Source organism: Mus caroli, unplaced genomic scaffold, assembly GCF_978045245.1.
Source record: "Mus caroli unplaced genomic scaffold, Mus_caroli_1 scaffold_1, whole genome shotgun sequence".
Taxonomy (NCBI): domain Eukaryota; kingdom Metazoa; phylum Chordata; class Mammalia; order Rodentia; family Muridae; genus Mus; species Mus caroli.
The window spans coordinates 183906226-183934113 of NW_028227256.1; the positions used below are offsets into that span (position 1 = coordinate 183906226).

Below are 27888 nucleotides of genomic sequence, written 5' to 3' on the forward strand. Positions count from 1 at the left end.
ACAATGCACAGCTATTGATCTAAATTAATTCCACCTGTATTAAGACTAAATTACTCATTATGGGACTAGACATTTTAGTAAGTAAATCTGCAAGTCAGTAAATTATTTATTCTTAATTTATTTGTCATTATCTTGGCAGTGAATAATTTTCACAAAGACAATCTACAAACAGATTGGGGAGGGCAAGCTGATTTTCACAAATCTTGGAAAAGCATTCAGTGTAGGATTCTGTATCGCATCATTGGCACCAAGAAAGCAGAAATCAAATGCTCCGTGAACACTACACAGCCACCAGAACAGACAAGATGAAGGTCGGGCGCAGAACTGGGCCTCAGGGGCCACCACACTGCTGACTGGAATGGAAGGTGCTAAAGCCACATTGAGAAGCAGCTGGGCCGTTTCAGGCGAGGCTACAACACTGTCACCCAGCTCTCCACCTTAGGGTGGATGTTTGCACCTCATAGCAGCCCTATTGATGACAGCCTCACACAGGAAGTCACCCAAATCCGCGGTGCATGGACAAGCACATTCCAGTGTGCCCCTCAATGGCACCTAGGCAGCAACAAAATGAACAGTTGACATTCACTGCATGATGATTTACAAGACAATCTTGTTGAATGAAAATAGACAGATATGCCATTTCATTTGTATAATATAGGGGCACTGGTTGTTTCAAAAACCTTAATTCTTGTGAGGATCAAATAAGAAAAAATGTTAAATGTAAGATGAACAATCAATACACTGGTCAGGAATCATTCACTCTGCCCATCTGTCTCTCCTGGCAGCCTCGTGAGAATCCATGACTTTAGCTTCTCCAGCTCAGTTTTGTTGAGCTCATGGTTAAGATTCGGAAGACTGTGAAACATTGTGCTCACTCCTAGAGACTTCAGTTTTGAGTTTGTCTCCTTGCCCCAAGCGTGCAGAACTAGGCCATCTGCAGAGCCGTGACACTGGAAGAGCTCAGGGAGCATGCGGCCACCTTGCTGAAGGTCCTAAAGGAAGACGTGAGACAGCCCTGTTAGGCAGTCAATCAGAGAAGACCATGCCTAGTTCACCACAGCTCCTGTATGTAGAGGAAGAGGATGTGGAGGTGGCACAGAGTGAGGTGTGTGCCGAGGTGTGTGTTGTATGCCAGTGAGCAGGCCTCTGTGAGGGATGTGTGGGTATATGTTCTGTGTTTTCACCACTGAGGACTCGTCAAAGGTCAGTGAAGCATTCCCTCAAGAAGTGGACGGAAATGCAAGGACAGACTTCTTCGTGGGGAGACTAAGAGGAAGAAGTCTGGAGCTGAGGCATAATTGAAGAGAAAAGCCACATTCTACTTCCCTGTTCAACTTCTGGTCATGAAGCCCTTACACCAAAGTGCTAGCTTTACAACTGATTTTCGAGTAGGCTCATAACAAGCCAGTCCGCCTATAGTCTTCTACATTCTTGTTTGGTATAAAGGACTCATATAGTACTAAGCATGCCCTTCCTCTCTAACTGTCCTTTTCTTGGGGTACTTGCTGAACACAGAGGCCTCCTGGACTCGACATGAATTCCAGGAACTATTAATCCGTATCAAGTAGGCACTACATTTTATTGCTTAATTATCAACTTAATTTTAGTTTCATTGTGTTTATGTTTCATGTCACATTTGCTTACTTGTTATTTAAATCTGGAACTTACCTGGTAAACAACAGATGCTTTATTCAGAAAACCAGAAAGAACAAATACTCCTGCCACATCTGGGTGATTTCTGTATGCTAAATGCATCGCCATGCAGCCTCCCATAGAAAATCCCCCTACGGGAAGAAGCAACACATGTGCTTATTAGAAGATGAGGGGCACACACACACGTGGTCCCAAGGTACTTCACAATAAAACAGGACACTACCAATCGTTCACGAGCATTTTAAAGACTCTGGAGATATGAAGGAAATACACTGCTAAAAAGAACTGCAGTTGCCATCTTAGGCTGAAGAGACACCATGGCCACGGCAAATCTTATAAAAGAAAGCATTTTATTGGGGTTTGTTTACAGTTTCCCAGGGTTAGTTCATTATCATCAAGGTGGGCATCATGGTGGTAGGCAAACATGGTGCTGGAGAGGAAGCTGAGAGCTGCACTCTGATCCTCAAGTGAAGAGATGGGGACAGGGTGTGGGGGAGCATGCCTGGGCCTGGAGTGGCCACCACCAGCCCAGGGAGACAGTTTCTCCAAGGCCATACCGTCTACTTCTACTTATTCTTTCACCCAATCCCACTCCCTGGTGACTAAGCCTTCAAAGTCATGCTTCTCTTGCCTTTGTCTTTTTAAGTGCAGAATACTGCACTAGTGACTAGAACTAGGCAAATTAAGACACATAGAGACCTATGTGTCTCCTAATCTTCAGTCTACTGCCCTACTTCACATAATAAAGTGAGATCTGAAACCCACCAGAGACCATCATGTAGTAATTTATAAGATACTCCCTGTCTACGTCAAGAAGACTGAGGCCTGAGGAAACAGGTACGTAAAAGGACCTTTTAGTTGCCTGAAGCAACTGTTGTCTCTGAGGCTTACTGCCACTATCTGCTAACCTAGCCCTAGTCCTGGAAGCTTCTAGCTTCTATACAGTCTTAGTTAGGCTTAGAATGCTTCCAGTCTGCGGAATAGGCTCACCCTTTCTTATTCTTTCTGATCTCTGGCTGGTTGGTTCAACTCAGCCATTCTGGTTCAAACTCCTGGCTAAGCTGACTTACTCAATCTGGCTTCTCTTTGGCCTCTGACTTTTTGCTTTGCTTGGCTACTAACTAACTCTGGCAATCCATTCTCATCTTCTAGCTCCTTCTGTCTTCACTTGTGTCTAGTTTGTTCTCTCTCTCTACTGGTCTCTATAACTCTCTTAATAAAACTGCCTCTTCCCCTCTCTGTATTATCCCTTAAGTAGAGTAGCTTCCCTTTCCTTTCTTGTCTTGTGAGAGTTGGGCATATCCTATTCTGTCAAATCTTTCTCTGGTTCATCACTTTGTCTGCCACACAATTAGACATCATTTTTAAACATAGTGGTTCCTTCTACAAACTAACTTTACCTTCATTGTTTGTGATTAAAGGTGTATGCTAAGGGCTGAGCTACCCATAAATAGAAACAAGTTTTTTTTTTCAGTTCACAGTCTTGGAGTTCCCAATGTAATCAAACATCCTATAGCAAGGTTGCCTGCTTAAAGGTATGTCCTTAGTTTTAGGTATAAAGACTTCTGGGATGCCAATCACTGTGACAGAGCCAATATACATTCACTTAGCCTTTGAATATTTTCTTCCTCTGGGAAAGGCAACTGCTATTAATTAGGCTAGCAGATTGCAAGATTTAGATTTAGATTTGTCCTAAAAGGCACAATTTGTAAATAATCATGCATGATAAGGATGAGTATGATGCCTATAATTTTATTTCTCCAGAGAAAAATGACAGGGGCTCACTGGTAGCACTACAATCTAGAGGTTTAGTGACTAGACCAATGTGGACAAGAGACCCCTTAAAGGATGATAGACCCAGCACCGTCCTCAGATACAAGACAACAAAGGAAGGTTCTGGAACAGCTTAGTGCAGGAAGAGGGAATGTGCATATCTTAAGACACTTAAGTGTAGCTTGCTTCTACCATGTGAGTCTTCCCAGATGGAAGAGCTGGTGGACTATAGCTATGTGTCTGTACAATGACGCATCGTCCACGTGTCTGCTTTGGACATATAGAACTCGGTACAGACAAGATCAGCATCTCCAGCAGTTGAACATGCATGTGTGCAAAGTAGAATCTCAGACTTACTATTTCATATGACTTTTCTGTGGTTCTAAGCTTCAGACTTCTTTCTTCTGAAGTCTCTATGCAGTAGCTACATAGTAGCTAAGCAAAATTCTCATTTTCATTTGCTGAAAACACACTAGTTTGCTGGAGGTTACAAACCTCAAGAGGAAGAGGCAGCTCTTTCTTCAAGTGTCAGAAACTGAACTGGCTGACTGTTTACAGCTCATTGAGTAGTGTCTCTATTCTCCTTCGAATATACTCCTTAAGTAGTTTCTGTTTAACCACTCAGCCCAGTACAGTGCCTGGCACATGATGGCTACTGAATACTTAAGTCTGTATAACCAAGTCCACATTGGGCGGTATACCTCTATATTGCCAGCACAGAGGACATGGAGGCAGGATGATCAGGAGTTCAAGGTCAATCTAGGCTATATGAGATCTGACTCAGAAACAACCAACCAACCAAAAATATGACAATTTTATATCTTAGAAATTCATATATTAGCAATAATGTATATGCTTCTCTTAATATTTTCCTAACTTAAAAGTTAGATTAGATACAATTTGCAAAACATAAGAAAATCAAGAAGAAGGAAGACCAATGTGTGGATACTTCATTCCTCCTTAGAATAGGGAACAAAATACCCATGGAAGGAGTTACAGAGACAAAGTTTGGAGCTAAGACGAAAGGATGGACCATCCAGAGACTACCCTACCTGGGGATCCATCCCATAATCAGCCACCAAACCCAGACACTATTGCATATGCCAGCAAGATTTTGCTGAAAGGACCCTGATATAGCTATCTCATGTGAGGCTATGCCAATGCATGGCAAATACAGAAGTGGATGCTCACAGTCAGCTATTGGATGGAACACAGGGCCCCCAGTGGAGGAGCTAGAGAAAGTACCCAAGGAGCTGAAGGGGTCTGCAACCCTATAGGTGGAACAACAATATGAACTAACCAGTACCCCCAGAGCTCGTGTCTCTAGCTGCATATGAAGCAGAAGATGGCCTAGTCGGCCATCACTGGGAAGAGAGGCCCTTTGGTCTTGCAAACTTTATATTCCCCAGTACAGGGGAATGCCAGGGCCAAGAAGTGGGAGTGGGTGGGTAGGGGAGCAGGGCAGGGGGAGGGTATAGGGAACTTTTGGGATAGCATTGGAAATGCAAGTAAAGAAAATATCTAATAAAAAAGTTAGATTAGAACGAGGATTAGATTGAAAATATGGGAACCTTACTTTTAGTTTGCCTGAGACAAATCCTACCTAAATGTCTGAAAAACTCCATTAAAATCTAGGACTTAATTTCCAGGAAAACTGGAGAGCTAGAGTCGAAGCCTTAGCAATTTCCATCAGGTTTCTGAACAGCAGTATGTGGTAGGTAGGCACTACAACTTGAGTCTTCAAAGGCTTTCAAAGTTTACATTTCTCATAACTATACAAATCCATTCTTCACAGGGGAGTAAGAATCAGTGTCTCAGGAGAGAATTACAGCTACCCTGCCCTCATGGTTAATGCTGGGAATACTCACTCTTCTAGCTCTTCCTTTGTCTCTTAGCCAGTTATATACACTGTAAAGGCAAACACACTGTTAACCACAGGGATGCCTCTAAAAGGGATTCTGTGGTGTGTGTGTGTGTGTGTGTGTGTGTGTAGGGGGTCAAGAGGAGAGACACACATAGATGTACACACAGAGAGAGAAACAGGGAGGTACACACACACACACACACACAGAAAGAGAGAGAGAGAGAGAGAGAGAGAGAGAGAGAGAGAACACAGAAACAGGGAGGCGTGTGTACGTGTACACACACACACACAAGCACATGGGGGGAGGGGGGAGGACGAAAGGCTCAGGAGAAGAAAGGAGGCAGGCCATCACACTGACACAGTGGTAATTCAGCCATAGCTGGAGGTTTAACAGTTCCTCTCTAGCAGGGTAATAATCTTTCACAGGAGGAATCATAGTAAATCATACTAGAAACCGTTCCTAGCATTTAATTTCTTGCTGGAATTTATTAAGTGGATCTTTATTAAACATAAAATTCAAAAGCCAGACATTGTGCACGCGGCCGCTTCTGCTACTGACACTTTAATAAGGTCTTCGGTAGAGAGCATAAGGAGCTAGCATTCACTGGAGAAGAAAGATCTCCCTATGCTTGGAACAGGGCTGGGCACAGCAGGAGCGTCATAAATATTCCCTGGATAAATGAAGTTAATGTAAACTGAAGTTTGAAAAAGATACTTCTGCAAGGAGGCAAATTTATTGTCAGGAAATGTCATTTTCTGGCAATTTAATTTGATATGATAATAAAGCTTTTACAAATATGTGCATGGTTGAAGCTAGGAATGGTGGTGCTTAGGTGGAGTAGAAGCTCTCGGGAGGAGAAGGCAGGGGAAGTGTGAGTTTCACAGCAACTCGAACAGCAATGCTCACAAAAGGAAAGGAAATCTGGAGTGGGGGATAATGATTGGACTGTAAAAAAAAGATTAAAGATAAAAAAATTTAAAGAGAGAGAGAGAGAGAGAGAGAGAGAGTGAGTGAGTCGGTCCTGGACCACTAGAAAAATCTCATTGCATATGTCTGATCTGAAAGGCTCTTCTGTCCTGAGTTGGATATTTGGGACCTCAGCTGTTGCGGTGAGCAGCTCCACAATGAGCATTATGGGTTATGTGGAAACATGGCAGTGACTTAAGAGGGATCTGTCTGCTGTCAATATACACCAAGGCTACACAGCTGTTCTTCTCTGAGAAACTCAAGACCTTGAACTACATTTCCCCACACACTGTACATGATCATTTCAAGGACAGCTAGTGTGATGAGGAAACCACATTTTGTGTTTAATCCTTAGGTAGCTTAAATTTGAACTTAGAGAGCCACGGTCACTGGTGGCAGCTGGACTCCAATAAGGAAGAACCATACCAGAGAAAACAAGTTTTTAAAATCCAACTCATTAATTCATTAAAAGGTAATCTTGAGTCTAAGATAAAGATCATAAAAATAAAGTATAATAAAGCAAACAGATAGGCCAAAATATGTTTTAAAGTGACTATAAAGCCATAAAACTTAACACATTAGGCACCTTGGACAGTACATTTTTAATAAGTAGGAAATCTAGTGAGTTTATGTGGCTTCAGTGTCTTTTGATAAGACTAGCCTGAGAAAGAAAAAAAGAGCAAGTAAGAGAGAGGGCAGAGGTGGGGTGGGACAAGAGGAGAGAAGAAAAAGAAAGAAAAGAAAGCACAGAAGGTTTCTCTACACTTTTATCCCATGTTTTTATATCTATCTCACAACGGAGAATGTGTTTCTATATCTCACAATGGAGAACGTGTTTCTATATCTCACAATGGAGAACGTGTTTCTATATCTCACAATGGAGAACGTGTTTCTATATCTCACAATGGAGAACATATTTCTATATCTCACAATGGAGAACATATTTCTATATCTCACAACGGAGAACGTGTTTCTATATCTCACAATGGAGAACATGTTTCTATATCTCACAACGGAGAACGTGTTTCTATATCTCACAATGGAGAACATATTTCTATATCTCACAATGGAGAACATATTTCTATATCTCACAATGGAGAACGTGTTTCTATATCTCACAATGGAGAACATGTTTCTATATCTCACAATGGAGAACGTGTTTCTATATCTCACAATGGAGAACGTGTTTCTATATCTCACAATGGAGAACATATTTCTATATCTCACAATGGAGAACATGTTTCTATATCTCACAATGGAGAACGTGTTTCTATATCTCACAATGGAGAACATGTTTCTATATCTCACAATGGAGAACGTGTTTCTATATCTCACAATGGAGAACATATTTCTATATCTCACAATGGAGAACATATTTCTATATCTCACAATGGAGAACATGTTTCTATATCTCACAATGGAGAACGTGTTTCTATATCTCACAATGGAGAACGTGTTTCTATATCTCACAATGGAGAACGTGTTTCTATATCTCACAATGGAGAACATATTTCTATATCTCACAATGGAGAACATATTTCTATATCTCACAATGGAGAACATGTTTCTATATCTCACAATGGAGAACATGTTTCTATATCTCACAATGGAGAACATGTTTCTATATCTCACAACGGAGAACGTGTTTCTATATCTCACAATGGAGAACGTGTTTCTATATCTCACAATGGAGAACATATTTCTATATCTCACAATGGAGAACATATTTCTATATCTCACAATGGAGAACATGTTTCTATATCTCACAATGGAGAACATGTTTCTATATCTCACAACGGAGAACGTGTTTCTATATCTCACAATGGAGAACGTGTTTCTATATCTCACAATGGAGAACATATTTCTATATCTCACAATGGAGAACATATTTCTATATCTCACAATGGAGAACGTGTTTCTATATCTCACAATGGAGAACGTGTTTCTATATCTCACAATGGAGAACGTGTTTCTATATCTCACAATGGAGAACATGTTTCTATATCTCACAATGGAGAACGTGTTTCTATATCTCACAATGGAGAACGTGTGCAGATTAAAAAGTCCCTAACCCATTTACAGTCCAGTGAGGTCATCATAGTTCCCTACTTGCTGGCTTTGACAACACTGTCACCTTTATCATGGGGCACTGTGAAAAGGAACTTTGTATATTTTCTCTCAAAGAAGAAACTGAACACAAAGGACCAGTTATTTTGAGTCAATTTTCCATCTAGGAGTCTAAGTTCCAGCCCACAATATACTATTCAGTAGGTAAATAGAAAATAGTAAATTCATTGTAGGTAATGGTTATAGTGGGCATTTATAGTCGCTGGTGAAGTATTTAAAGTAGTAAGAGATAACAATTTAACATACACTTAAGATTAACAAGTTGAATAAAACATGTTAAAAATAATAAACTTGGCTTTATGAACTCTTTGTATAAAATGAAACAGAAACAATCTATAAAAGACTCTATACTGGGGAAATTAACATGTTCTATCTCAAAGCAAATTCCTAAGGACAAAACAATGAAGTTTGCTATCAAGGGAACAGATTTTTGTTTAAGTTAATAAAAATCCCAGTCCCTCTATTTCATTTACATGGCACTCTAGAATTCTTCGAATGTCAGGAAAGGCTCAAACATTCTGGGAACAGACACCTCACAGTTACTGTGTCTATGTCTGCATTTCACCCTACAAAGCTTGCAAGTTATGGTATTTCCACTCTTCCACAGACAAGTGCTAGGACAACAGTCCCAACCAAGCCTTTAAAGGCCTGTTAAGTGTTGCTAAAGGAATCCTGAGTTGTTTTTAATTAGCAAAAATACATCTATTTGCACTTGTATAGTATGAACAATATTATCATTCCATATGTTTGCCCCAGAGAGGGCTTGGGGGTTCAGAAAATTGTGTTGCTAGACTGCATCCTGTGGATTCCAGATGCCCCTGTTATAATTCAATTTAAAATCCTATATTTTTCCCAGCACTCAGGAGGCAGAGGCAGGTGGATTTCTGAGTTCCAGGCCAGCCTGGTCTACAAAGTGACTTCCAGGACAGTGTGGGCTATACAGAGAAACCCTGTCTCGAAAACAAACAAACAAAACAAAGTCCTATATTTTAAATCCTATTATAATGTTAACATAGTAATTACAAGTCACTCTGCAATGTGTTTACTCCATAGATAAAGCAAATAAAGGAAACCAATACTGAATTCTTAGTACCCCATAGGTTTTCGAATTTTGTTTTAACAGTTGAATGCCCTCCACATTGTACCCTACTTTATCTCCTGTGGATCCATAACATGAGAAGTCTTTGTGTGGGATTATGAAACCTATGAAAGTTAAGATCTCATTTCATAATTTGATGAATACTTGTTGAGTGACTTCTATGTATAGATGGTGAATTTAATGGCTACATAATATGCAGTTTTATGACTGGACCATAGTTATTTCACTGTGCCATTCATGATGAGTATATAGATCACCCATGTGACATGCATGTGGTCCTGTAAGTACATCCTCTACCATACTGTGAAATGTTGATCATACACTTACAGTATCACAATTCTGGTAAGAGTCCGGTTCTATACATCCTGGATCAAAATTGATCCTAAATTATATCAATATGTTCTCTTCTGCCATCGGTGGAAAGAGAGGCCCATTGGTCGTGCAAACTTTATATGCCTCAGTACAGGAGAACGACAGGGCCAAGAAGTGGGAGTGGGTGGGTGGGGGAGTGGGTTGGGGAGGGTAGGGGGACCTTTGGGACAGCATTGGAAATGTAAATGAAATAAATAACCAATTAAGAAAAAAGTTATCACCACCTAGTGGCCACAAACAGATTCTAATCATGGTAGAAAGTTCTTGACTAAATTAAGGGGCTTGGGATCTAGGCTCCCTCTGTGCTGCTCATAATCTCTAAATTTTAATCCCTTCACTGGTAGAATGAAAACAACTATACCCTAATTTCCTCACTGCAAGGCTCAAGCGGGACAGCTGCATATGGGAGAAAGGCTTATGAATACTTTTCATACAAACAGGAGTGGTGTATGATGGCTGCTATGTGCTAAGCTGAAGAGTTACCATTATCTCTTGATTCCCCAGCATAACAGGGCACATTGGAGCCTCTCACTCTCCATTTTGATTTCTCTTTTTAAATAAAAACATACAGAAGTCCATGACAGAAACCTGAGAGGTATGGCCTGGCTATGAAATGTGCTTCTATTTTACACATGGCACTCACAGTGAATGTGCAAGAACTCCAGAAGGCAGGCTGCTCTCATACAGTACAGGAGGTAGAGTTGCTTCAGCTGAACACATCTGGTCAACCTTCAGAAAGTAACTGGAAAGTTCATAATTATATGCTTGTGTTTCTTCTAAGTTTTATCATAACCTTTATAAACTCGTGTGATATATAGATATGTTAAAAACAAGCAAACTACACCCTGTCTTACATTCTCATTTCAAATAATGAAGATTAGTGAATGTCTCCAGAGACGATTCCTGTACTGGCTTACCTGTGTATCAGATGTGCACCCTCAGCAAAGCTTTACCTACCTTTTCCTTTATAGCAGAAGCTTATTAATCTCTCCTATTAAGACAGTAATGCACGCCCTTTGCATAAAACTTGGAAAATGAAATCTTCATAGCCTTTTCTACAGTCGGCTGTAACCTACTCTGGAACCATCATGTGTCTGTTTTCTCAGTGTTATGGTGTCAGTTCATTGGTCCATGAATCTCCTTATCTGGTTATATCCTTCCTGCTGTCCTAGTAACCTGCACTTGTCATCTCCACATTGTGGCTGGCATTCCTCTGTAGTGAACACCCCATCAAGCTGACATCTCTCTGTGTGAACATCCCATCATGGCTGACATTTCTCTGTACTGAATACCCCATCATGGCTGACATCCCTCTGCAGTCAACATCCCACCATATCACCTGTTCTCTGTGTATCACTTGGTGACGCTAAGTCCTGGGATGCATGCCACACTGTTTCTTGGGAATGGAACAGGTTTTTCTCTTGTTTACCAAATCCTTTCAATGCTTTAAGATCAGACAGAAGGTTATTTTTCTAGGAAGACAATGTCCTTAACCACTAAGATCTATTTGCTGCCTCCATACTACCAGCCCCACATCTTCCACTCATTTATCAAACAATACTTCTGCATTAGAGCGTTTGGCTTCAGTTCCTAACCCATTAGAGTTTCTGAGAAAGGTTACTACTCTAATACTTACGTTTTATTAACAACTTGGGCATAAAAAGTCTAAATACCATTCTAATACAAGATGGATGACTCCCAAGGAGAGGTAGCAGATCACATACAATATAAGGACCTGCTTCTAGCTAAGTTCAACACAATAAAATGTCATCAATCAAAATAACACAAGGAAAGGATGGGCCTTTCCTTATCTGCATCAGATCTCAAACAGTACTCTTTACAAAGTGTCAAAGGTTGAAACTATAATCTCAGAGACACAGTCCCATTACACACATCATCTCGTAAGTCAGAACCCTAGCCACTGTTACACAGAAAGAACAAGGGGTCCATTTTATAGTTAGTACTTCCCTTTTACTTCCTTAACATCTAAGAGACTTCCTACATTACAACTACTTGCTTTGGCAACATAACTTTCATTTCTCAATATGGAGTGTGTAGGTCACACACAGACACTAGTGAATGCATGTTCACTTGAGCATATTTTATAAAAATTCTTTGGAATCAAAGTGCACACTCCTGACTACCCACTAAATCCCTCTACCACAACTTTACAAACAGCATTGAGACTTTTAACAATTGGTACACACTCGAACAGACACGTTAGAGTAAAGCTGGCAGAAACATAGTTTGTAGTGATTTAAGTGTTTAAGAGATCACAGAACAGTGATGATGGTAAAGGGACAAGCACACATCCTCAAGGAAGAAATGGTGAGCCATCTCAAGGTCTCTGAATGGCGATGCCATGCCAGGTCAGCCACTCAGACTTCGGGTGGCACCAGAGTGGATGAGACAGAGCGCATGCGCATAGAATCTCAGCAGGAGGTGCTGGGTATATCCCTCCCTATAAGTATCTCACTGACATCTGCACAGCTGAGCTCCACGCCATAGGGGCAATGGTTACTCATGGCACAGGTCGAGGGGAGGCTAGAGCACCCTACGTTCCAAGTCAAGGATCAGCAGCTCAAAGTGCAAGTGTCCGATCCTTCTTCCCTGCGTCCTGTACTGTCAGTCGGGCTGGTGCCCTTCAGCAATCAAGTCCATAAACAAGAGGTCGTGGCTGCAGTGTCCACAGTGAGTAGGCCATGGGTACAAGTGACTCAGAGTCACCCCATGCCACATTGTAAATACATGCGAAACTACAGCTAGCTCAGTGATTGGAAAAAACACAGCAAATGCAGATAGGAATATGATGCTCAGCACTTCCTTTGTGAGCAGAGGCTAGTCAGCTCACTTCTCATGTACACTCGCGGTCAAGAATCATGTGTGTTTCATGGCACCCCACTATGGAGCTGCTATTGTTATCACGGAGTAGTCAGTGAACCAGGCAGTTAAGGAGCACGAACAGACAGGATCCTAGCTGCACTTCTGCTCTCTCTAAAGCTAGGAGAGCGACTTCACTCAAGTTGACTGGCTCACATTCAAAGTCTAACAGTGTACTTCTTTCTCTGTTTTAAATTTTCATAAGTTACATTATTTTACAAATGTTGTTATGCCTTCGTTATAACTTCAAATTTTATAAATGTATTTATGTGTGTGTGTGTGTGTGTGTGTTTGTGTGTGTGTATTGCAACTCTTCCTCCAAAAACCTCTTTTCTTTTCTCATAAATTCCATGGAGTCCTGATGAAATACTAATTTAATCACAGACTGTCTTATAATTATATACAAATTAACAATTTAACAAAATTCTCTTTCTGATTCAGGAAATAATATAAAAATTTATTCTATGGAGAGAAAAGAAACTAAATTCCAAGTAAATCAAATATTAAATGTAAAATAAATTATAAAAAATTAAATTAATTTGAATGAATGCTCACTTAAGTTATAGAGGACAAAATAGAAAAAAGTTATAAAAGGGATAAGCTAATAAATTTTGTTAAGAGAAAAGCCTTTCCTATTAAACTAAAGCAGAACTGGAAGGAAAATAGCAAATTAAATGTAAATTAAAATTAGTTACTAATCCTTGTTTAAGCTTACTTGTAGAAAAAAATCATGCAACACTGGACACTTCAATACAGATACAGTACGAAAGAGTCCCTCAGGCCCACTCGGGAGGGAGAAGAAAGCAGTCATGGGAAAGGGGGGCAGAGGGAGGGGGTACCTTGGTTGGGGAGGGGACAAAAGGGGAAGGGGGGAACATGATCAGGTATTTGGGGGGGGTAGAGAACAGAATTGAAGCCGTGAAGGCCAGCAGAAAGAATGGAAATAGGCAGCCTTGGAAGGTAGGAGGTGGGGGAACCCTCTAGAATGTACTGGAGACCTGGGAGGTAAGAGACTCAGGACTCAAAGGGAGGGGCCTTGGACAAAGTGTTCTATAGTGGGGAGGGGAACTTGTAGAGTTTACTTCCAGTGGAGGAACAGAACATTAAGTGGAGGGATGGTGTTACCATCCCACAGTCAAAAGCTCTGACCCAGAATTATTCCTGTTGAAGGAACTGCAGAGACAAAAACTGGGTAAGAGCAGTAGAGAAAGGCGGTCCAGAGACAGGTCCAAGTTGGGATCCAGCTCAAGGGGAGGTCCGGGACCTAACACTATTACTAATGCTGTGGTGTGCTTACAAACAGGAGCCTAGCATGGCTGTCTTCAGAGAGTCCCAACAAGATGCTGAAAGAGTCAGATGCAGATACTAGCACCCAACCAGTGGGCAGAAGCTGAGGAGCAGAGGACTCCTGTGGTTGAATTAGGGAAAAGCTGGAAGAAGATGAGGAGGAGGGCAGCCCCATGAGAAGCCCAGCAGTCTCAACTGACCTGGACCCCTGAGATTGCTCAGACACTGAGCAACCAACCAGGCAGCATGCTGTAGCCAACATATATATAGCAGAGGACTGCTAGGTCTGACCTCAGTGAGAGAGGATGCACCTAACCCTGCAGAGACTCGGGGTCCCAGGAAATGGGGAGGGCTAGTGGGGTGGGGACTGGGGGAGGGGAACATCCTCTTGGAGACTGGGTGGGGGGAGGTATAGGATGGGAAATGGTTTGGTGGGGGGAGGCAGACCAGGAGGGGGATGAAATCTGGACTGAAGAAAAGGATTAAAGAATTTTAAAAAATTAGAAAAAAAAAATGAGTTCTAATGTAGATGGTGGGACATCTATAGGTATAATTTTTGTGAAGGTATTTTGACAAATATTATGAACTTTTAAAAAATATTTGGGTTTAATGGAAGAATTATAGGCTTTAAATGTTTTTCTAACTTTTATTTTTTATCATGGGGCTTTAAATTGAGTATTAGACCTAGATTCAGAGTGTTCCCTGCTTCTCTAACCTTAACAAAATCCAGTGTCTTCACGGCACTGAAAGATGCCACAGACAGACTAAGGAGCACGTAGGAAGGGCAGGCAGGTGATAAACAAGCAGAGCTGAGCATTTGATGTGACAAGCTCTCCAGCTGATGGCTCTCTCAGAAGTGTGCAGGGCATTTTTCAGTTTCTATTTCCAGAGGCGCTGTAGTCTTATTTTACAACAAATTCTCATCCTAATATTTTCCCCAGCTTCCATTACCTAATACTGATAAACTCAAGGACTGGTTCCCAATGCTTAGTGTACAACACATGTCTAGTATTATTTTACTCTGTGTATACCGTGCTTTGTCTACATTTATGTCTATTACTGTGTGCATGCCCGGTGCCCACAGAGGCTAGAAGATGGCACCCAATTCCCTGGAGCTGGAATGATTGTGAGCCGCCATGGTATGTGGGGAATTAAGCCCAGGGCCTTTGGAAAAGCAGCCAGTCCTCTTTTAACCACTGAGTCATCTCTCTAGCTCCATACCTAGTTTGTCACTGCTTTGGACAGATCACTCCCTAATGCACAGAATAGTCCTAAAAGGATCTACTAGGAAGTCAAGACTAAGCCGAATACCTCATAGGTACCATCTCTCCACCAAACAGTTGTGTTATCTCCACAGATAGCACAGATATTTACAGTAATGATGGGCAGGTCGAGCCAGGCATGTCAGACTTCAGTCTTGGAAACACTGGAGTCATCACTATCCAACCGTACCACTTCAGACTCTTAACTTGGCAAAGAATATCAACGAAATGTCACCGTTGGGCAGCTAACTTTGCTATGGTAGCTTGTGTCCGAGACCAAAACAGAAAGCATGGCCTTTCCCACTTCCTATTTATCGTTTGTCTGGGCTGCCTGGACTGTGCCAGGACTGCACAGTATAGCAGTTAAATTTTAACAACTGATATGCCTCCCGTGTCACTGCCATTTTCCTCTGGTCCTCACCTAATGTCCCCAAGTACACGTGGCCTTTTCTTCATCTAAATTCCTACAATTATAACTACTCCAGTCACGAGTTTGCTCCCTAGTCATGTACCGAGTACACGTTTGCTTAGCATAGACTTGGTGCTAGGCCTTGTGATGGATGCTCAGAGGCAGGGACTGTGATGGGACATGACCTATGACCATTCCCTTTGGATAGCTGTGGATTATATCATTCTAGGGTGCTCGTCACAGCCCAGTAGGATTAGTTATTTCTTTAAGTAACTTAGAGGAAGAAATCTGTGATACAGAACTTGCTTTATTTATCTGTTTGTCCCTTTAGGTACTGAGAAAATTTCCTGCTACCATGGTAGGGATTAAGGGAGACCAAGCTGATGACAGAATGATGGGATCTGTGACTTCTCCTTGCTGTTTCCTAAGGTTGCGGGTTGGGTAGCATCTCCTCCCCTGTTCCCTTCCCAGGCTTCCTGCTCATCCATGGTTACCTCTAGTAGAGATATCTACACTTAGCGCCAAGCACAGAAACAGAAGAACACAGACAAGAAGCCTCGGGATTAGAAAGGTGGTGATGCTGTGTTTGATGCCATACCAGTTCTTAAACTAAAGTAGAAACCAAAGGCAAAACACAGAAAGGATCTTATCCACTGTATTATAGGACACTGGTAACTAACTGAACAGCTCAGCACCTTGATGGCTTCAATGGGTGGCAAGGAATTGTATAGTACTAAAACTGTTCTTTAATCTAGTCTCTGGAAGGTTGCTGAGTACATGTTGATGCTATTTAGCACATGATGGAGGTGTTTACTTTATAATTGGAATCTTTATAATTTCATCATGCAATACAGCTGTTACGTATTTGTACACCGTGCAACCACACCTTTCTGGACGGCGATATTCTACACACCCCACCTGGCATTTGTATATATTAGAGAAGGAGAAATCTTTGCAGGCTTGTATATCTGATGAGTTCAGACAAAGAAAGTATTCAGTACAGAGTTTCAATGAAGCTTTATACACCCTTGGGAGCAGGGATCACTGTGACATGTTTAACACAAGGTTATCAATGTCTTGTGACACATACTTGAAAGACATTGTGCTCATGAGTTTGACAGTACACTCTCACCATGTACTCTATTTTTATCATGGTAGGAGCAGTTGAATCTTATATTCATAAGATCCCAGCTACATGAAAGGGAAACATTTTAATTGCAATGGATAATCTCAGTTAAAAATTAAAGTAGAAAGATATTTATCATTAAAACAACTGCAAACTAGCTGGGGCATGGTGGCATATTCTTATAACCCAGCACTTGAGAGCTGAGTGCAGGAGAGTTTGGAATTTTGATGTAGTCTCGGCTCTACAGTAGCGCCTTGTCTAAAACAAATAAACAAGCCAATAGAGGGTTATTATTAAAAATGAAAATCAATGAAAGTTTCATGAGCTGTTGTTTATGACTCTAATATTTTTGAAAGCAACACATGTAGCTTTTCCAAGACTGTGAATGGGTCAAGCAATATTCACGTACTTATAAACAATGTTACAAATACAACTCAGAAAATATAATTGGAAGAAAGTAAAATACATTACCAATGTTATAAAGTCCTCACCTATTAATATCCTGCTCTTCTGGATGCCAGTTTTTACTTCTTCATCAATCAATCCACTGAGCACTTGACACATACTATCAATTGATTCAAGGTGTTCTGGGCAGTCCATAGATATTTTAAATCTGTCAAACCACACATTGGAGAGCCCTCCATTCAGAGGAGTGTATGGCCTGTTTAACACAATGTAAGACAACAGGAGTAATGTTAAACAGCTGCTGTAGTATCTGAAGGATTGGTATACTATTATTTATTTATTTATTTTGCCGAATCTTATGGTAAATAGAATTTATATGGAAAATGCCCTATACACACTCCATTAACTTTCTTTTATTTATTCCATTAACATGTTCTAAACCTGGTTTGACATCCTTACTTAAATGTCTAATTGGTATACTCATTGACTTGGGAGAGGTGTGCCGTGGGCTATGTGGAGGTCAGAGCATAATTAGTAAAGTGTCAATTCTCTCCCTCCACCATGAAGATTCCAGGGGTGGGACACAGGTCTTCAGCCGTGGTGACAACTGCGCATACCTTGTACACCACCTCTCAAGCCCGGTAACTATTCTTAGGAGGTTGGACAGTGATGGTCCTAGGAATCGTTGTCCATTCCTGTACATTAATGCTGCACAATGAACTTCATGTCCTATGCACATACTGTTCACACTGCACATATTCCAATTACAATGTGGTTAAAGGTTTCAGGTCTAAGTTCTGTGTTAGGAGAGGTAAAAAAGGATGTGTGTGTGTGTGGGGGGGGTGTGTAATAAAGACAATTTTGGAGATGCTTTGTTGTGGGTCTACCTGCTCTTCGACCCATAAGGTCCACAAGGGCAGTGGGAGCAGAGAAGACAAGCAAGGGTCTGGAAGCCCTGTGAGTACTTACAGTGAATGACCACCACACTGGACCAGCTGTCAGGAGGCAGATCAACTTGACTTTGGGTGATTCAAGGCTTATAAAGTTTTGGGGTACTAAGAGCAAGAGCATCCAGTCTTCTTCCCATACGTACGCACTCTTCTCCACAGTGTCTCACAGAAATCCATCTGAACAGTCCTCACCTATGCACCTTCTCATTAGTGAATGCTGAGTTCCCACAATTCTGTCAGTCACTGGGCATTCTGGTCCCTGCCAACCATACTAGCCCCTTCCCTATGCATCAAATGATTATGTACATAAATGTTGTTAATGCTCATAGATAAACCTATTTGACAACTGAATGATCCTTTCTCCCCATGATATATGTAGATTCCAGCCTCTGTGGACAGGGTGACATAAAACATGCCTAGTTAATATAGATGCATATGTTTTTCATGTAGAGGGGCTATTCCTATGGAACAGAGACTGAGAATCGTATGCCAGGTTGGAAGGTCCAGGCTTTACCTTAGTACATGTTTCAAAGTTGCTTCCATAAAGGTGGTAAAAATCCATCATTCTACCACAGAGAAGACCACCTTTCTCCAAAGCATCTGTACGAGCAGGTCCCACTGGAGGAGCTCCTGGTACTGGTGTGCTCTCACATGAGTGGATCCACCAACTTATCAATTACACTTCATTGGTTTAACATGGAAAACTGTGCTCAGGTTTAACTTAGAAGTCCAAATGCTTTTGATGTGGCAGACTCCTCTGCTGATCTCTGCATCTGTCCATGGGCACTCCAGCCCCAGACCCCTCTTACCACCATCACACTAGTCGTCATGCTTACTACATTAGGCAGTCATTCTTATTTAGTCAAAAAGTCATTCAAAACATTTAGAAAGTTTAAAATACTCATGAATGATTCTCTTTAATTATCTTTGGAGATTTTTAATTAATCTATGTTATTCATGGAGGTTATAATGTTTTCAGAGCAAAGCCTGGGAGGAGGGCAGGCTTCTGCAGACTGAACCCTCAGGCTTCTCACTGCTCTATCCAGACCCTCGCTTTCTGTGGGGAAGATAGAAGCCCACAGCACTCCTCTCAGCCAGCTAAAGAGATGGCTCAGGGACAAGAGAAGGCAGAAGCACCCAGGCCTTCCTCCTCCCAGAGACATTCTCAAGGTTAACTTCAAGTCCACCGCACTTGAAAGCAGGTGTTTTGTTCTCAGTCATTGTTACACACTGTGAAATGTTCCCTGAGGCTGAAGTCACAGTGAAGGCCAACTCCAGAGCTGAGTGATACCCAGCCCTCTGGACTCCTCTCTCCATTCCCTGCTATTTCTCTCACTGTTTATTTGTCTGTCTAAGCACTTAAATAAGGATGATATCATCGGCTAAAATGTGAATCATTCTGGGCACTCGGCCATTAATGGGAAAAAATGATACTCGCTAACTCTTTCCCCGCTCCGTTGACAATGCCTTATTTATAAGATTAATCTAGGGAGATGCTTCATTGAGGTAAAACACAGTGTAAATTCCCATTTACTCATCGGGATGGTTCGGGGCTCTCACTTCCCTAAGAAAGAAATTAAAAATTTCTGTTTAAATGGGATCATTAAGATAATTTAATGGGATTAAAAAAAAAAGACTAGAACTCTTTTTGCTAAGAAAACAATCGAGAGTACATAAATTTCCAAAGATGTTAGAATAACCTTTAAATAAAGCATAAAAGATTGTTTTTAAACAGCTAAAAGGCTTGGCACATGTGTTATATTCATTCACTTTCTTCCTCAAATAAATCACTTTATTAGCTGGTATAAAAACAGTTCAGACATTACCACAATAAACAAATATGTTCAGCAAAGAACATCTGTGCAGCTCCTAAACCAATCAATCAATCAACCCGTTACACACTGCTCAAGTATTAGAGTAGACTACATGTCCAACACTTTGATTTTTTTTTAATAAAAAGGTATTCGATTGAATACCCACTTCTGTTTTAATCTGTATTCCCATAAAGTTATAAGAGCCAAAAGATCATCTGCAGTCTTTAGGATGGCAAGCTGGCTCTGGTCTCTCTCTGTCCTCATTTCAGAATTCCCCCAGCATGCTCTAGGCTCAAGTGCCATTGGACAGCTCATGAGTGACTTACGAGCATTGCATCAGATGTCCTCTCCCAGCCCTGCACTCCCCATCATTCCCTGTGTTGGCTCAAGGCTCCAGTCAGATGATGTCATCAGCGCCCTCTCCCAGCCCTGTGTTCCCCATCATACCCTGTGCTGGGCTCCCACTGACTATTCAGGTGTCAACTGAAAGTCACCTTTGACTCCCCATTGCTGCTTCTATTCTGCAAGGACTCTGTCTCACTAAAGTCACTGCTCATCACAGTGCTCATCATTGGAGATTGTAACTGTTGCCATTTTCAGTCTGATCATGAGCAGTGGACCTCGGGCCTCCACATGTACAGGAATACAGATGCCTGTGCACTCCCCTTGTGAACATGCATTAATTCACGGAAAATGATAAGCACTCTTTTTTAGGTGGGGAAATGTACAGTCAACATGTAGAGGCACAGGCAAGTCTGATGGGTCTGAGGATTTTTCAAATTATCAACAGAACTTATATCATAAAAATTATAAATGAACTATCACATATTGTTATTTTTTAATGGAAATTCTGTTATTATATCTAAACTAAGAAAACCTGTGCCTGTAAGCACAGCTAAAATATGCCACAGAATAAAAATATTTATTGAGTACTTCCAACTAACAAGTCCAAATTAACATAATGAAAATTACTATTCTACTTTTCCATTTTAATTAATACAGCAAACTATTGTTGACTTTTATTTAATATGTGATTTATAGCTGAGGAAAGGCGCACTGAGGAGCGGAAGGGTAACTAAGGATTGAGTGGAAACACAATGACACGCGATCACAGACTACGCCGAATGACACAATAGACAACTGTCCCCTTCTTAGGTTCTTGGTGGCACTTATGAGTGTGAAAATTGAAATTATACCCTTGCTTGATGGTGTTCTTAACATAGGTAATGAAAGACATGAGAATCATAAAGGGGATGGGAGACAGGGGCCTTGCCATTTAAAGTTCTACAATTCAGTTAAACTGGCAAATATTTACTCTAAGACGGGTTAAAGTCTGTGATTTGTATTTAGCCTTGCCACAATCAGGGAACAAGATAACGAAATTGAAATATTAAAAAGCTTAAATAGTGCAAAAATGAGAAATGTAGAACATAGGAGAAAAGACAACAGATTTGTAGTCAAGCCTATAAATTCAATGTTACACTAAATATAAATGGCTCAACAAATCATTTAAAAGACAAAAACTGTTATAGATTAAAGCAATAAACAAAGCCCAATTACATGTTGCCTATAACAAATACATTCTAAATACAATTGATAGACAAGCTAAAGATAAAAAGGTCTGGAAGTTTGCTAAGAACACTAATCGAACTAACAAAGTGATGGAAAAAATGTAAAATAAGTGTAGAAAAATTGTTGTGCAGTACACAATCATTATACAAACTACACTTTGGGTTGTTACCAGAAGTTAAGAGGGTCATTTTGTAATAAAAGTCCTTTGCTCATGACTCTCAAAACCACTTAAAAATAATTATCGACCATATATAAAATGTAAGTTAATACACTATCAGTCATCTTATATTGCCCTGATACAATTTTAATGCTGTAAATTAAAGTATACATGAAGAGTTACCATGGTAGAATTCATGAGAAGCCATAAAGTCCTGTGAGAAGCCAAAGACTCGGGTTATATAGGATATTTTATCTGATAGTAATGGAATGAAACTAGAAATCAGCAACAGTAAGACAACTGAACCAGTCCTCGATGCATGAAATCACCAACAGACATCTGATGGCTTCCTGGTTAAGTGGGTCCAGGAATTTGGGGGTGGGGGGGATAGGGAGAGGTGGAGTTAGAACAGTAACCAGACAAGCCCTTACCACAGTGACAGACTTTTGCTGAGAGGCAAAGGCCTTCACTCTTCCTTTGCATCCTGGATGCCTTCTGCATTAGCTCTGCAACTGTTAACTTCCTTGTTTTCTGAGGGTATCTACTCTGGGAACAAGCTTCCATGCTACTACATAGCCCAAGACTCCAAATGATAGGCTGGAGAGATCTGTCCAGCCTATAAGCATGTGGATCTGCAGTCCAGTGTCGGCACTGTCTGTAATCCCAGTGCTGGAAGATGGGAGGAGGTCAGAGAGGGGATGCTAGGTCCCTGGAACTTGCTGGCCTGGTAGTTTAGCCAAACTGGTAAGCTCCTGATTTGGTGACAGTCTGAAAAGAAAAGGTAGACAGCACACACATATCAACATGCACACACATACACACACTCAACAATAAAAATAAAATGAACTCTAAATGATAAAGCCTATTGAGGTGTCACAGTATAGAGACGCCAGCAGGAAAGCCCTGGCTGATATCTGCTGGCTGTGTGACAAGGCTGACAGATGAGGGATCCAGTGCCCAGCAGACAAATCAGGAGCCACACCCAACCTTCAAGCTTTCCCAAGAGAAGCCCCAAGAACAACAGAGTGGAATTGAGTCACCATTATTGTGCCCTTCTGAATTCCTAAACCACAGAATTTGTGGCCATAATAAAAGCGTTGCTTGGGGGTAATTTGTTACACAAGAATTACACAGGGAACACGAAGGTGACAGAAAACCTTCCAACATAAATAAAACAAAAAAATAAAACATTGTGAGATTTGGCTAGAGTCGTGATAAAATTACTGCTCTAATATAAATAGGAGGGGGAAAGAAAATGGGCAAACATAAATGGAACAGAAAACGAAAAGCAAGAGGAAATTGTGCTGGATGAGGTGGGGACCACTTGCAGTCCTAGCACTCAGGACACAGAAAAGGGCCAGGGGTTCCAGGCCAGCCTGGGCTACCTGAGACTCCTTGTCCAAACTACAACCAAACAGAGAAAAGAACCACGCCTAAACTGGCTCTAAAAATGATTCGTGAACCCTGACAAGTTAGAACACACAAACACACACACACACACACATACACCATCGTCATCATCATCATCATCAAAACAACAAAATATTACTGTGAGAATCTAAATAAAATATATGAATAGAAATGTAAAGATTAAAAATAAGTATCTTGGCTGGGCGTGGTGGCGCACGCCTTTAATCTAAACACTTAGGAGGCAGAGGCAGGCAAATTTCTGAGTTAGAGGCCAGCCTGGTCTACAGAGTGAGTTCCAGGACAGCCAGGGCTACATAGAAAATCCCTGTCTTGAACAAAAGAAAAAGAAAAAAGAAAAAAAGAAAAAAGAAAAGAAGTATCTTGAAGTCAGAGACAAATCCCAGCAGATAGAAATCACTGACACTGACTTGAAAATACAAAATACACAGAAAATCTGAAAACATAGATTCTAGAAAAGAAAACAAATTCATTGCCAACAACTCACCCAAGAGATCTTCAGGTGCAAGTGAGTTCTCTAAGTGCTATCAAACACTCAAAGACAATGGGATACAGACAGACCTCTAAAGACCAAAGGGACGAACCCTTGCAAACACATTTGAAGAGGCCAGCACAAACACAACAGACAACCCCAGGCATATGGCAATATGGAGTATAAAATACCATTGGTTTAAAGTCTGAAAAGCACTGATATAGAATTCATGTTACAACTGGTAATGCATGACGGCCAAGGGCTGAAAACCATTCGATTCTTAGCAAGAGATAAAAATAACTAAATTCTTAGAATCATGTCCCTAATATCTTTCTTATTATTTAATAACTTACATTTACAATTAGCCTAAAACTCACAATCTCTCAGTTTCCACAGAGATATCAGCATTCCCTTTTAACTCCCTAGAAAAAAAACTACAAACTTTTGAAACTTGATGTGCCAGGGTTGGGGAATACCCAGGGCGGGGGGCACCCTCTCAAAGGAGAAGGGGAGAGGGGATGGGAACAGACCCTGTGAAGGGGGGACTGGGAGGGGGCAGCATTTGGGATACGAATGAATGAAAACAAAGAAAGGAAGAAAGAAGAAGTGAAAGAAAGAGAGAAAGAAAGAAACAAACAAACCAAGACTAAATCATGAGAAGTCAGACTCGGTTGCATGACAAGCCAATATTTGCATGACAAAACAATATCTGTTTATGCAAAAAATAAATTTGAAGATGACTATGTGGATGCTTATTTAATATTTATAAAAAGCAGTCCATGGCCTCAAAATTACTTCACTCCTATCATTATGAATTCCATTAAATGCGGATTTCCACACCTCATGTCTATCCTGGTTTACTGATTCAAAGAACCTAAGAGTACTTAACATCCTTTGAAATTTGGAAAGAAGAATGTTATAAAATTCTTTTCCAGGGACTATGAACCCAGGTCAGAACGACTATCTTGGCTGAAGTTATTAAGTTTGCTTTTGGGGTGTGTGAAGTGGAGAGGGGTGAAAGATGAGACTCACGGGAAGCAGGCTGAGGGCTGGGGCAGGGTTGCTCAGAACAGCCGAGTTATTCCCATTGTGGAGTGGTTGACCACCTGGGGAAGCTTGGCCACGGACGCCAATTTCCAAGTAAAGCATGCGTTTTTTACAGGTGGGAGGTGAGGACCCTAACTTAAAATCTCAAATAAAGAGTTAAAGCTAAAAACATCTAGTTGGCACATAGATAATAAGCATTGCGTACCTGCAGGGAGCCGTTGGATAAATAATCTTTATGTGCTGGAATGTTAAGTCTTGGTTTAGCACGTGCTTGATCCACTCTCTCAGTCCTTGGCCAGAGTGACCTGACAAAATTACAAAACCCACACTGTCAGATAGACATCCTCACAACACAGTGCATTTGAAGGTACTCTTCACATCTCAGGTCACTTGAGGGCTGGGACAGAAAACCTGAAAAATCCCCACATGCTAAAAAGAGCTGTTCGGATAGCAGAATTAGTTGACTGGGCACACAATCTTTATTATTACACATCTAGAGGCAGTGTTTATCAGTTAGAAAAGATCCTCATGGTGCATTTCAGGTCTCCTTGCTTGTAGTAGGTAGAATAATTTCTTCTAGAACAGACTTCTGTTAAGCTGTTGTTTGACACTATTCATTTCTCATCTTACCCTTTAAAAAAATCCCAGTGTGATTTACACCATTGTAGCTAGTGTGACTTAATACAATTTTCTTGGTGACAACAAGTCTTCAAGGAGTGGGTAAGGCAGTCACTGTACTTCAAATATAAATGTGAAGAAATCAGATTTTAATGGTGTTGATAATATTTATATAATCTAACATCATGCCCACCCCCCAAAAATAGTGTAAGAGTTAATGTATGTCTACCTGCATGGAGACAAGGAAAGAACCCAAGTGCTTTACATGTCACTGAGAGGAGGGTGGGTGAAGAGAGGTGGAGAAGGCAGTGTCTACTGGAAAAGGCTCCCACTTCCTGGGGTTTCTTGTAACTTCAGCAAGATCTGACTGAGCCCCTTCCTAAAGACATTATAAAGGGAGAAAGACAGCAACCACGCACAGAACGGCCTTTATCAGCCTTAAAGGTCAGTGTGGGGCACAGACTTAGGAAATCACAGGTATGATGGATGCCCCTGAAGGAAATAATGGAGTTTAGGGACCCGTGTGGGAGGCTGAAGCCAGCCACAGAGAAGACCATTTACATCAATCAATCACCGTAAGAGTCGCCGTTTCCCCTCAAAGTTTGGAAGTAGAAAAAGGTTCAAATACACCTGGTAGCATATTCACCCAGGGAGGCCAGGAACTTAAGTAGGAGCAGAGGCAGGAAACTCAGAGCACAGCTGATACTGGCTTGTCCCCATGGCTCATGCTCAACCAGTTTTATACAACCCAGAACCATATGCATAGGAGAAGCAATGGCCACAGCAGGCAGGAGCCTCCTAAACAACCAACAACTGAGACCATTCACCATAGACACAGGCCAACCTGAACTGGGCAATTTCTCAGCTGAGACTCACTTTTCTCAGGTGACTCCACGTTCCAATTAATTATTAATAATAATTAACAGAACAGGCCAACTCCTAAAAGATCTTTTTATACATCAATGGAGATCCAATTATATAAGAATAATATACCTGAACATCTGGAAGAATTATTTAGATTAATTTTTTCCAATGAAGAAAGGCAAGTTTTACACACGCGGGTGCACACACACACAGACAATACACACAAATGAGTAAAATACATACAGAATAGGTGACTCTGTTTTCAGACATACATTACAGGTTATAAAAATGTCAGTAATTTGAAACAGAAAAATAGGAAGCACTAAGCAAAGTGGTCCAGATGGGGGGAAAAGAACAAACTCTAGTTCTTTCTAAAGACACTGAATTAATTATGAGAAGGAATTACTATGTGGGAATTTTGGATGCTCATCACTGAATTCTCTTGGGTCCTGAATTATTAGGCAGCTAGCTATAAAGGTGTAAGTCTTGTGCCAGGCCTTTCCCTTTACACAACTTTTATTACTCTATTTCTAGAACGATACACCATAGTTGAGGGTTTCCCTCCCCTTCCCACCCAGAATATTAATTCCAAGTCAGACATTTGGATTCAAATCCAGCTTCACTACTCCTTACAAAACAGCAAGAAAGAAAGTGTTTCTAGTCCCGTTGTTTTGTTTTTTGTTTGTTTTTTTCAAAATGGAGGGAGGAGGGAACACTCCAATTGCCTCGTGTTCTAGTCCCCTAAGCCTACACAGGCCTCAGCATAACGCAGTGCTCCTGAAAAGCTGTGACAAGCCCTGCATTCACAATGTCCAAACCCATTTTTTTTTTCTTTCCTTACTATTCTCTTGGCAGTAGCTCATGCACCATCTTGTGATCTCCTATCCACTGCTGACTCAAATTAATTGAATTGTTTTTGTTTTTAAATTTAGGTAGGCCCCTTGAGGACACCGCCTGGATCTCATTTTTTAAATTTAAAAAAAAAAAAAAAATTTTTTTTTTTCCCTTTCCTGAGAACTTACCCCGGACCAACCAAGCACAGTGAGCAAGGATTAAGTCGGTGATTCTTGTGTTTTCTTCTAAGGGTGCTCCCTAAATGAAGCGGACTTTATACTTACCTCGGAGGTTTTACAAGAGGGCACAGGGGAAACCAGGGTGGTGGACCATCAAAAAAGACAGGTGGGAGGCGCAGGGGAAACCCGCTGGTGGTGCCGAGCATACATTTACACAGTGTAAATATGATCCAAAAAAAAGTCTCTATGACAGCGGCAAGGCAGACAACAGCTTATGATCTGCAATAGGGGTGTGTGGTGGGGTATGTATGTCAGATCACACTGTTGGTCGACCCCGAAACAGTGGTTAATCCACGTGCCTGGAGACTTACACCGATATGGTGCTATGACTGAACTTGGGGTTAGGTAAGGACTGCCGTTCGACCATGCTGTGGATGCAAGGGTCAAAGACACCAGCGAAGGAAGGAAGAGGATGAAGGTGAGTGCTATACAGAAAGAGGAGACCTCGGGCGACCCTGGGCGCTGGGGGACCGAGAAGAGGGTGCTTCCCCTACTGTAGCGAGCGGGTCGGAGACCACGAGACTGTAATGCACCTGAGCCGTGCAGGAAGATCAGCGAGGCACTGTGTCTCCCGGCCGGGGACACCACACAACGCGGCAGGTGCACAGCGCTGGGCACAGCAGCCATGGCGGAGGAGAGACAGCAAGGCGCGCGGCCACGTCCCTAGCG

At 41.3% G+C, this 27888-nt stretch overlaps 1 protein-coding gene across 1 annotated transcript; it reads right to left on the minus strand.

Annotated features, from left to right (window-relative positions):
- Positions 1-102: 102 nt before the first annotated feature.
- Positions 103-27888, minus strand: Lyplal1 (lysophospholipase like 1). The gene is made up of 5 exons (XM_021162048.3): positions 27753-27888; positions 24870-24969; positions 17311-17480; positions 1669-1784; positions 103-992 (listed from the first exon to the last, which is right to left on the minus strand). Exons 1-5 carry the CDS (start codon positions 27844-27846, stop codon positions 753-755), a joined length of 720 nt encoding a protein of 239 aa, XP_021017707.1. The 5' UTR covers positions 27847-27888; the 3' UTR covers positions 103-752.